At 34.6% G+C, this 13,343-nt stretch overlaps 1 protein-coding gene across 1 annotated transcript; it reads right to left on the bottom strand.

The window, feature by feature from the left end:
• Positions 1-2,957: 2,957 nt before the first annotated feature.
• Positions 2,958-12,302, bottom strand: LOC139689622 (uncharacterized). The gene is made up of 3 exons (XM_071586792.1): positions 11,717-12,302; positions 11,423-11,637; positions 2,958-4,094 (listed from the first exon to the last, which is right to left on the bottom strand). The coding sequence occupies exons 1-3, from the start codon at positions 11,880-11,882 to the stop codon at positions 3,594-3,596; spliced, it is 882 nt and encodes a 293-aa protein (XP_071442893.1). The 5' UTR covers positions 11,883-12,302; the 3' UTR covers positions 2,958-3,593.
• Positions 12,303-13,343: the final 1,041 nt, after the last annotated feature.

Below are 13,343 nucleotides of genomic sequence, written 5' to 3' on the forward strand. Positions count from 1 at the left end.
TTTCATGTTCGGATGTGCAAGAATGATGTTGTCAAAACTGAAATCACTTTTGTACTCTGCGGTGAAAAGTGCTTGTCCAATGCCTTAATACATCCATTAAATTGCCTCCCACCATTAAAGGCCTTCTAATTGATGTGTATTCCACCAGCAATTTATTCACATTTTTTTAGTCATTCCTAACATTAATGCCAGTGTCCACTTTTTCCATAAATGCAGGATCAGAAACTGAAGTACTCTGGGCTTGTTTAAACCAGATAAGCACCAAGTTAAGCCTGAAACTGTTAGATTTAAACCAGATAGTCAGGGATGCATCCAAATCCCCATATTTTGTATTACAAAGGCGTTTCTGTTTTTGTTCAAACTTACTTTTCTCAAACACAGCTGTTTAATTTTTCACCTTTTCTAACAATTGAGGACAAAGTTGAATTAGGCATTTCCAATTCTTTACATACGTCAGTTTTGGATCTATCACCAGTTTCAACTGCCTCTAGGACCTACATTTTCAATTTAAGTGAAATTGCACTTTTTTAAAGTAATTTGTAAGCAATTTTCAGTTGAACCTTTACTTTAATATGCTATTATTAGGTAGCCATTATAAATAAATGTGAAAAGGGAGACACAACTCCAAGATTATTGTAATGTGTACACAACACTACTTCTCAATCTGAGGATCGAAATAAACTCAGTGTTTTAACTTTCAAGATCTAGGGGTCAAGAGCAATTTTTGAAAATCCTAGAGCAAATGACATGGTTCACTTTCAAACCCCTCTGTTTACAGGAAGAATATGTTCCCAAATTTGTTCACAACAGCTAAGGATGGTGCCTATGTAGCCTCTTTTCCCAAAGGAAGATTCATTATGGTAATCAGTAAACTGAGTAAGGCATCCCTGTCCTGCAAATGACCATGTTCACACCAACTGTGCAGGGATATGAATTAAATCTAAATTCAAACATTTATTTTCATTTCAATGTTTATCAAAATGCAAAATCCACACTGCTGCATCAATTCAGAAACGTTCTATCGCCTGATTTTACACGTAATTGAATCACACGTACATTTTATTTCATACATTTGAGTATTGTGCACGACTATATACATTTGGACTTCTTTTGTCAGTGAGTGAGAAAGAGTTGAGCTAGTCTTAGAAACTTCATAGGAATAGATTCTTGTTGCATTCACGATATTTTAATCTAGAGCCAGGGCATTTTGGTTCAGCATTTTGTGACAAACATGCATATGAGGGATGATCAAAAAATATATGCAGGCACTATGACTTTTTGATCAGTGTAAATTTTGGCTTGCAAATCAAAACAGCATGCTAAGGTGTCCTCCCCAGTAGAAATACCCATCTATTACTGAGCACTTACTCCTGGCACACTTCCCACACATCATGTGCGTAACTTACAAAATTTTTCCAGAAATCTATAAGAGAGCAGTAAGGGAGATTAAAAATATGCTTCTTTTTGCATCCACTGCAGAAATTAAAATTACAAATTAAAAAACTGGACGGCCAACCAACCATACAATCACAAGCCTACCTCAAGATTTCAAAAGGAACATCATCTAAACTTATTAATTTCACTTTCTTTGTCTGATTAAATTACTTACCTACTTCTTACTTCTACTTAAACACTTACCTACTTCTTCCATTGTTATATTCATTATCAAAGCTAAGCTAACCTGCTGAACTTCCCGCATTCTCTCAGCAATTTTCCATATTTTTCATTGTCTTCAAATAAATACCTTCTCCATCAATCTTAAATTTTACTGCCCTTTACCGATCACACTTCATGTTCATCAAGTCCTGCAAACCATACAGAGCAACACTGTTTAATTTCAAGCACTTGGAACAGTATAAAGCGGGCCTCCTTTGTTCATCAATATTTAAAATAGCTTTGAACATATCTTTTCACAGAACTCATGATTGGCACTGGCTACTTTGAGAAAATACAATGCCATACTAAATGTTCACATCCAACACTAAAAGCAATAGAAATTGTTAAGAGACCTCAATTATTGTATTAAGTGCCATCAGGAAACAAATAAACTATTCCATGATTGTCAGCAAATTTGCTTGATGGAGTTGTGACATACTTGAAAATAAATCACTTGATAAAAATTAATTGAAGTGATTTGTACATTTAACCCAACCATAGCTGATTGCGTCTATACAATTTGGAACCTCTTTACTCCAAAAAATCACCTCTTTCAAAATCCATCTTTTTTATTTCTCTAATGAGATTCTAATTTCCCTTTGAAAATTGTTAAAAGGCAACTGGATTAATTTTTTATTTTATTTAACTTGTTTTAAGATATAATTATGAATGTATTTAATTCTTTTGGCTCATAAGTGGTTGATGATCAGCCTAACAGTGTGTGCACTCAGTCAGCCACCTTAATTAATCTGACTGCCATGCCCATGAGCTCAAGTGGCTACTTTCAAATAAGATATCTGGTAGCAGAAGGTTTGTAAATGCAGAGATGCTTCTAGTTTCCCAGAATATCTGATTTATAAGGGCAAATATTTACATGAACTACTTAAACTGACAGATCATTTCTCTTTGATACTTACCTTGAAAATTTGAAGACTTATTTTATTTATTATTAGATTTAGAGTATTCTATACTTAATAACAAACAAAATGATACTTTGCAACTCCTAGAAATAGTATTAAATCTGCTATGAATGCCATTAAGAAGTATGAAGGACTCATGCTAAGACACACTTTTGCACATATTCATTACTCCTTTTGCAGTTAGAAAAAAACAAAGGAAAATGGAAAAAATAGGAAAAAAAATCAATCAAAACTTTAAAGAATCAAACCAGCAAACCTTGGCATGGGAATCTGATCCTCTGTTTCACTTTTTCACATTTTCATCAACTCTCAAGTAATGAACAGACATTCAAGCTGAGAAATTTGATTGGGTCTATTAGGAAAACAAAGTATTGACCACTTGCAAAAGTTTTTATTATGAAATTCACTCCACAAATATATCTACATATATTTCCTCTTTTTGCTCATAGAACAATCTTTTCAAATTACTTTTTGTCTGCAAGCCTACTAGAATTTCAATTAAGCTACTTGTACTTCACACCATTAGGTTTTCCATGGGCTGCACTACCAGAGTTAAAATGCACCCAGGCTTGATGTGGGATTCAAATCTGAAACATTTACGTTAGCAGGATAAAATTGCCCAAAGGAAAATCCAATTTTAAGCAGTGAAAATTGTAAGCAGCAGCATTCAATGCATCATATAATAAAATATAAGATGCATGAAAAACAAACCAATCTTAATCACTTTTTAAATCAACTCAGCTGTAGTGTTTATAGCTACGTGGGCAAATGAAAATTGATATTTCAACATTATTCATGAAAAGTGAGGAGATTTTTTATGGGGCATCTCTATGATCAACATGAGAATATGCAGCACCCATATGATGGCGTTATCACAAATATGTATCCTACCTCCTTCGCATTAAAAGTTAGCAAGGTTATCAGTAATCCTACTCATGACCATTTTAAATAAGAGACATTCACACAAATAAATTATTTTTACCTTTAAGACTTATTAAAAAAGAAACTGATTTCCACTTAACTTTCATCTTGTAAATTTTGAACTTCTATTATATCCTGCAATATTTTGTGCTTTAATTTTTTTCTCAGGGCTGGAGACTTCAATGATTTCAGTTCATGAGCAACTAATTTGCCAAAAACAAAATCTGCATCTTCAGTAGACCTGTCCATCAACTTTTTCACAGCAAAGTCAAGTGTATGATAAAATCCACCATCATGATTCCTCTTCCTTCTGCTCCCCAAATCTACTCTTGTCACCCTATCAACCTCCTGGGTATTTTCCCTTGGCAGATTTTCTCTCCGAAGGTCTTCTCTCTGAACACTGCCCCTCTGCATGGTGTCCCTCTGGAGATTTTCTTCCTGGAAATTTCCTCTGAGGAAATGCCCTCCATGGAAATTCATCCCACATCCCTCAATTCTGGAGATTTCTGAATCAGGGATTTCAGCCACAATATTTTCACCTGCATATTCGTCCAGAGTCTCTTCTCCCACAGTTACTGAATGGTAAAAGTCTTCATTCTAGAAATGCATAAAAGCTCAGGGGCTAGATCAAAGTGAAGTACTTAAATCATAACATACATAAATTTGTTATTTTGGCCATGAAAACAACTTCCTGTATGAACCAACCAAAATTACAGCCTTGGTTACTTGAAATGGCAACATTCTATTGAATGGCTTGATACTGAACATTTTTACAAATGGATAATGAGTACACAGGTTTGAGGGAAGAAAAAAATAGTTATTTTGGAAATAGTGATGATGGGTGATATAGAGCAAACAGATCTAAATGGCAATCAAGTGTAATCAATATGGTTGCTGGAAAATACTCTGAGGAGACAAAAATTTCTTAGATAACTATAATCCCATATCTATACTTTACACTTCCAAAATACAGATTTAATATATCCTAATCATGGTTTTGATGCTGTGCATCATCATCAGGTGATACACATCAACATTTTTTCAACTTATATAGTCTGGCTCCAAGAGGGGAGTAAGGGAGAGGTGAAATATTAAATCTTTATTGTGGAAGTGTAAAGTTTCTTTTTACCCTCATAATGAAGGAAGACCACAAATTTAAACCTGAAACTGTTATGTATATCAAGTGTGCCAGCAATGCAATGAAGGCTAGAATCTACCGGAAGTTGACCATCAAATATTGGATTGCTTCTTTGAACATATTTTTCAACAGCCAGTGCTTTGCTTGCAGAATCACCCCAAAATAAGTCAATGTCACCTGCAGCTACAACTCTTCAGCAGCAAAGTTTGCCAGCGCAACTACAAGACGAGCTTGGATCAAGAGAGAACTGCACGAATGGTATGTCAAGAGAGATTCCATCTCCCACTACCTGTATCTACTATTCAGAGTTGACCAGCTCCCTGCATTGGGCATTCTACTTTTTTTCATTTTGTCATCTCAAGCAGTAGGATTTTGCATCATTCTTTTTAGTAATATTACGCTTCTCATTACTCCACATGTGTTGTCAATATATTTAATTTCTCCATTTCAATTTCAGTATCTTAATAGTATGTATTATAATAGTAGTAAATGATTTTTACAATGTACATGTAATGGAGTTCAAATCCCGGTCTAGGAAATATTTTTACATTCGTGATCTGTTGGATTCCGACTTCCACACCTCTCCTGTGTTCGTCCTTTGGGTGTGTTCCTATCCCTTTTCCTTATATTTGTTTCTATAGAAATGAGTATTTGTTCGCCGTTTGGCGGGATTTCATGTTTGAATGTGTGTGTATATATATGTATATGTGTATGTATGCATATGTATGCATACATGTATGCATGTATGTGTGTGTATATATATAAATATACTTTTTTTCTTTTCAATGTGCAAATCTGTGCTAAATGAATTTATGTCTGTCTATATGTATTAATGTGTACATATGAATGTAACTATTAGTTTAATGCCTAATATAATATGTAAACGACGATGGGTTAAATGGAAGAAGGGACCATTGAGTCTCAATTTCGCCCAAATAAAGACCTCTATCTATCTATTATGCTCCTCCACATCCCACTGTCAATCAATACATAATAAATGCTCTGCAACCAACTTCCCAAACACCTTTGGGGTTCTCCCAATAATGCCCATCTTATCCTTCCACTCCTAGAACTTCATTTGTTTTAAACATAACAGTTTCAGGTTTAACTATGAGGAATTCCTTCATTATGAGCCTAAAAAAGAAACTTTACACTTCCATAATAAAGATTTAATATTTCACGACCATAGTTTCGACGCTGTGCATCATCATCAGGTAACTTACATCAGCATTTTTTCGACTTATATAGTCTGGCTCCAAGAGGGGAGTAAGGAAGGGAGTGTAAGGGAGAGGAGAGGGGGTAAGGTAGGGGGAGTAAGGGAGAGGGGGTAAGTTGAGTCCAGGTGCAGCAACCCATTAGTGGTCCAGGGGAGGAGGAGGGTATGTATTGGAGGGTTACTGGCTCAAATTTGTGAAAGTTTATATTAATTAAATGATCATTAAATGAAGAACACAATGTAACACTCCACTGTTCTTAGAAATAGCGGCGGAAAAAAAACAAACACATTTTGTTCTACATTTAATTAGGGGGGGTGTTTGTCTACAATGGTTTCACCTTTATTAAAGGATGGTCAATATGATCACGGCCTTGGTGCGGGTGGGATTGGTGCTGAAAGATATTGGAGTCTTTTAAGAATTTTAAGAGGGGGGAACAGGAGAGGTATAATGTTTCATTGACCACCTCAAACCAGACAGACTGAAGGGATTGCCAAATTTCCAACTTCTCCAAAGCATTCAACCTGCATCCTATCATTTCAGTGTAAAGAATGTCTGCTGTGAAGTTACTGGTGTGATTTTTATCCAAGAGGATAAAAATCACACCAGTTCGGCGAATTGGGATCTGTTGTCTTCCTTTGTGAAGCATGAACGGTGTTCTTTAATCCTAATATCAAATGCCCTCCCTGTCTGTCCAATATAGATGACGTTGCAGTCTGCACAATTGAGTTTATAAACCCTGCTTTGTTGCATCACGTCAATTATGTCTTCGGGTGAACCTATTATGTTTTTTAAAGCATGTGTGTTGTAAAAAGCTGTCTTGATTTTGTTTTTGGAAAATATTAATAATAATAATTTATTAATTTTTAAAAATGGTATAACCATATTAAATGTTGTCAATATAAATATTTTTGAATATATAAACATAATTTCTTAAATGCGATGAAGATTGTCACAAAAGAATTCATCCAATGAGTAAAGAGGGTGAGCAAGTAACCTGGTACATACCCTACTCTTGAAACTCAGGATAGAGTCTGATTTCAACAGAGTACGCAGATAGTTATACAGTCACATGTTCATATCATGAAATGTGTTTTAAGTTGATGACAATCTACAATAAGTACTATTTAGATTTGATTTACCTCTTGTCAAGTAGTTATGGATGTTAGATCTTAATTGGTAAGTTTCTAGATAAACTTTCACATGAATCGGAGCCTTAAAGATACATAAACTAAATACAATCATGATTCTATACCTAATAAAAAAAGGTTTGCAGGAATGATGTGGTGGTATATTAGTAAGAGAGCGAATCGCTCTCTTTTGTAGTAGCAAAATTTGTTAAACATGTGGGGGATGACCCCATAACTCAACACTATAATTTAAATGACATTGAAAGAAGGCATGGTAAAGTGTTAAACAATAATCATTTGAAATGAGAAAGTTGAGCTTTCTTGACATGCAAACAGCTTTACTCAGTTTATTACAGGTCTGACTGATGCGAGTCTCCCAGGTAAGTTTTTAGCAGTTTCAATATCAGTTATTTTTGATTCAAGACTGCCACAATATGCTAAGTTTTGCCAGTATTTAAATGTAAATGATTAATATCAAACCAATTATTAGCCTGTCTTTGAGTAGTGCTAGATCGTACCTTTGCATCTTCTAGAAGTTGACATTTTTCCACTAAAGTAGAGCCATCAGCATATAAAACAGATGGAGGTTTCATATTACAGGGCAAATCATTAATCATGATGATGAAAAGCACTGGGCCAAGCACAGAGCCCTGTGGTACAACAGATTCTACTTTAAGAGCTGCAGATCGACAGCCATCAAGTTCAACCAATTGGTGGCAATCATCCACATATGACTTCATTAGTTTCAGTGCAACTCCCTTAATACCATAATATTCTAGCGTTGTTAGTAATATTGAATGATCAACATAGTTAAAAGCCTTACTAAGATCACATAGTGTCACAGAGACTCATTCCTTCTCTTCCAATGCATTAATGACAAAGTTAACTAAGGACTCTACTGCCAAAATTGTTGATTTCCCAGGTCAAAGGCCATACTGTGGTTTGGAAAAGAGATTATTTGACTCAAAAAATTACATATTTGATCTTTCATTACAGCTTCAAAAATTTTACCAAAAACATGGGCTATGGAAATGGGGCAGTAGTTAGTTAAATCATCTTTATCACCTTTCTTATAGACAGGTACTGTTTGTTGCATCCTGAGTGAAATGTGGCCAAGAAATGGAATTCTTCGCCATCAGTGCTTGTTAAGTTTAGATGTGTGGTATGTAGATTCCTGGGCTATCTGTGTTTGTTTTCTGTTGTACATGTTGTCAATCATTATTTCCCTGTGACCACAGTTGACTGCAATTTGTTTAATAATACAGAGTTCCTCTTGTTTGTTGAGTGCTACATTGTGTTCTTCATTTAATTGACATAAACTTTCACAAATTTGAGCCAGTAACCCTCCAATACATACCCTCCCCCTCCCCTAGACCACTAATAGGTTGCTGCACCTAAACTCAACTTACCCCCTCTCCCTTACCCCCTCTCCCTTACTCCCCCTACCTTACTCCCCTCTTCGAGCCAGACTATATAAGTCAAAAAAATGTTGATGCATGTTACTTGATGATGATGCGGAGCATCAAAACTATGGTCATGAAATTTTAAATCTTTATTGTGGAAATGTAAAGTTTCTTTTTTACTCTCATCATGAAGAAATCCCACAAAAAACCAGGAACTGTTATGTTTAAAATTATAGAGTATGAAAACTGCATTGAATAGGTAAACAAGAATAATACAAGGAGTATATACACAAATTAGAAATTATCACTATCCAGAAACATCTAACTGAAAGTAAAAGTCTGCACGGATTTTCTGAGTTTGCTTCTGAAAACCAAAATCTTCGAGTTTCTTTGAGTATTGCTCAATTCATTTAAGAGGGCTTATCCCATGGGATTTGGTCTCATTGCAGATGCACAAGTAATTACTGATTGTAAAGTAAAGAAGGGGTCAGCTTGAAATCTGATGACACAGACATAGAACATTAAGGCAAGAATTATTGATTGAAAAAAGGATAAACAATTGTAAGAGTATTTAAGAGAGAAACATCTTAGATTTTGTAGATTTAGAGGAACAATAGAATCTATTCTCACTATCAAGACTTATTTTTGGGAAGAGAAGGCAGAATGATCAACTAACCTATATTGCATTAGTCAACCTGTGGCAACCTATTGACAAACTCAAGAAATGAGAAAAGAATCAAGACTAGATGGTAGCTAAGTTAGAATGAAGGAAACTGAGCCAGGGATAGATTTGCAAAAGGAAATGGAAAAAAGTAATTGCACAGAATCAATTACAGAAATATGGCAAGACATGCAGACTGGATCTAGAAAAGCCAACATATAGCTATACTTCAGAGAAGAAATAAGACCTTTAAAGGATAATGGCCAATATGGTGAAGGGGATAAATAAGTAAAACCTTAATAAAACCCAGATAAAACTAAGTTTATGTCCTGCAGTCAAAGTAGGCAAGATAATTTCCAAATAAAACTAGGGAAAGATACTATAACAAGTAACAGTGTTATGCTATTTAGGCAGCAAAATTACCAGAAATGGAAGAAACATATGGGATACTATAAGAATGGCAAATAATACCTTCTATGCATCATAAGAGAGAACAGCAAAGAGAAATAGCATTGACATAGGGAATCAATTCATCAAAACTTATGTATGAATAAAGATTATTATTATTTGCCCATTTACAATACTTGTAAAAGTTCCCATCAAGACTTAAAACTTATCATCAAAAACTTTCGTCAAATCTTTTAAGAACATAAGTTTTAGGTTTAACTTTGTGGAATTCCTTCATTAAGAGGGTAAAAAGAAACTTAGCATTTCCACCAAAAAGATTATAATATTTTATGCCATGGTTTCGATGCTACGCATCATCAAAACCATGGTCATGAAATATTAAAGTCTTTTTGGCGGAAATGTTAAGTTTCTTTCTACCCTCGTACATCTTTTAGGTTTTCAGCGAGATTTTTACATGCATAGACATCTTATAACAGCTAATATGTGATCTTGTCCACATTTCTTATTACAGATGACAAAATAAATATATTATACCATAAAGAAATATTAGATAAATCGTATTGTATCTACTCATTTTGCGCTTCTGTGTGCTTAATGTCACACTGAGGTATTGATATATAATGAAAACCCACTTGAGTACTTGATAGGTTACTTTGCCTGTATTGTTAGTTTTGCAGTAATTACAAAGAAATTGGTCAAGAGAAAAAATTGTCATCTAAGTATTGATTCAGTTTAAGTTTAACTGCCTCATTGTTGAATTCAACAGCTGATGGAATATAAAACCAAATTTCGTTTACTTTTTATTTCCATTCTTATTGAGAGCAATATTTAAATGCAAATGTTGTTTGTAGAACAACATACCCTTGAGACAAACACACAGGATGCAAGGATTGAAATAAGCTCTTCAATGACAGAAATTTAGGAAAACTTAATTCATTCATACGTTTAAAAACTTTACAAAACTTATCCACCTTCTACATTTTACCTAGTTAGGTCCCCATAGTTTATTTTTCTTATGGTCTTCATATTTTATCATTAATACCACCAAATTATTTATTCCAACTATGATCACTTGCTCATTTATATCAGTCAGTAACAGCTATCTTCTCGACCTAGTGTTTCCTTCTCATAAATTATCTCTTTTCATCATCCCCTCTATTTCCTTGAATCAAATGTTTTTGAAAATTAGCCTGCACTTTTCCGAAATGTAAGAGGCATTAATATGGTGCTGTTTAAAAAATATTATTCGCAAATTTTCATAACCATGCAGGCAATCCCAATTAAAATATGGTCGATCAATGCTTCCTAAATAAAAAAATATTACTTTACAAAAAAATAGCTTGCTCGGGAAAATTTTCAGATATTTCAAGGTATGGTTAGAGCTGTGTCCGAAACTGAAACCCATGTGAATAAAAAAATTTCCAGTTGTGGTTTTATGGGTTGGCGCAAGTCATGTTTTAAAACTTAAGTGTCATCAGATTATGCTGGTATTATTTTGCCTCAACTGCGGTTGAAATGAGATGGATTGACCCATATTAAGTTGTTCTGTCAGCTTTCGAACCCAAATATTTGCACACAAGTAAAAGGCTGTGGGCAACAACATGGTTATCCACACAAAGAAAATGAAGGGCCACCGTCGTGCCCATCAATTGCGACCAAACAAGGGTTTTATTTTAAATTTTTGGCTAATAAATAGACACCTGCCAAATCATAGTTATTTATTTTAATATTACGTCAATCAGAACATGGACACAATGATAAAACGTTTTGACTAATTTGAGAGCAACCATGTTATAGCCCTGGCGATTCAGAACAGTAGAATTTGGAGGTAATTAGGCCAAAAATTCACCAGTATAAACAAAATACCTATGAAACACATTGGCATTCGCAGTGCTGGTGACTCTTGATACCAATCGATATAGCAATGTATTGACTAATTAAGAAGGCCCGGTTATACTGCCAGCTACTAACCTGGTTGGAATTATTGAGTATGTCCGCTCCTTCTTTAGTGGTGCAAATACCGCCAACCCTTGCTGGCCTTATTTTACATAGAAATAACATTTCGTCAAAGAACCAAACTTTCGTGAACTCGGATGCCAGAGTACCATTCATACGACGCTTCATCTTAGACATGCTGCCTTGGAACGCAGAACGCAATGCACTCCATCTTATTCTTACTTCTTCACCTGCGAAGAATTTGTCGTCCGGCGTTATCTAATTCTCAAGCATAAAATTCAGTCCCCAACAAAGCTTTGTGGTACTCACTTGTAGTTTCGGGTCGTATTCCTGAAAGTAGAACGGCAATGTCACTCATTGCGGCCCTACGAGCTTGCCGATCATGATATTTTTTATCGCTGGGGTCATATAGAAACGGCAACTTCTTTACTTCCTCAATTAATAGGGATGTGGCTTCCCTACTCCATTTCCCCATTTTGATAAATTTGTTAAAAAACAATGAGATAATTGATCAAACGCCAGTGGAGTGGGATGTTCCGCTTCGGGGTAAAATAAAAATAATTAAATAAATAAAGGTGTAAACGTGAAGATGCCCTCGAGCATCCGCAGCTGATTCCTAGCCATGAAGTTAAAACGAACTTGTATTGTCATTCACAAATTGTTAATAGTAACTATGGCCATGAAATTCAAAGGGCGCTTGCGCAGCCGAATTTCATTTTTTGCCAAAAATTTCAAGAATACTTTTCCGCAAAGTTAAATGTTTTTTACATGAAGCATATTCGATAACATTTCATATTAATCCACACCTAGACTTGCGTCACTGAGACAATGAAAACAATTAACACTAATACTGTTCTGCTAGTATCCAGGGACAAACCCTATGCAGCAGATGTTTATTCGGTTTGCTTCGCAGTGTTTTGTCGATTTTGTCAACCTGTGCAGGGCGGCCAATACACAAGACGGATACGCGAGATGATCGAAGAATGACGAGAAAAATCTAGTCATACAGATTCTTTGAAAAAATTGTATTTATTTCAATAATGCGATTAAATAATCATAATTTTTGCTCCAGCTATTTAAATCCAAATAGCGAAACATGTATTTATTTATCATTATATGCACAGTGATATACTTCTCATTAAAGACTTACTCCTACACCTGAAAATATAAATATGCAATATTAAAATCAAGAGGATGGATACTAAAGATACGATTAGTGACTGGAGTTTATATGAATACTTTCTACGCCCAATTGATATCAAATGAAGGGTATCAATGTGGAACATTTCAATCTATAGAGTCAGATGTACATCTCTGGGAATCGAACGTCATAGATACAAATATCTAGTTAGTTAGTCCAGTTAAGATATGAGGCTGGAGTTAAGAGGTATTTCCATAAAATTCGATTAATTCGTAGATATGTAAGGTACACTTTTACTTTCGTAGAACGTTGATAGAACCTTACAGAAACAAACTTTGATAGAGAGGACTTATTATTCTTGTGAAGATTGTTAAATAATCATAAAATTAGTAATTGGTTTTTTAAGTAAATAAATTACATCATTATTAATTTGTAATATCAGCCGAGCACTTTAGGACATAGTGAAAAGGACAGTTTGTTATACGCGCCTTTTCGGTAAGTCATTTACATACCAATACATTCACCAAAAAGCCATGAGATACACTGCAGTTTATTGCGTTAACGTATCATGTAAACTTTAATTTTGTCTTATTTAGTATTATCATTTCTTTATTTTGCTCATCAAACAGATGCAGACTTTTTTATGTGGTTATAAGATGACTTATGCAGTGCTACTAGTTGATCCAACTGGCGCCAACTCGAGGAATTGTTGTGGAAAAGTTGAAGAATAGAATTTTTTCTTGTTAACTTATTACTAATTATGACTGAAGAATATCAAGGTATTAAAAATGTTTT

Source organism: Hetaerina americana, unplaced genomic scaffold, assembly GCF_022747635.1.
Source record: "Hetaerina americana unplaced genomic scaffold, ioHetAmer1.1.p SCAF_26, whole genome shotgun sequence".
Taxonomy (NCBI): Eukaryota; Metazoa; Arthropoda; class Insecta; order Odonata; family Calopterygidae; genus Hetaerina; species Hetaerina americana.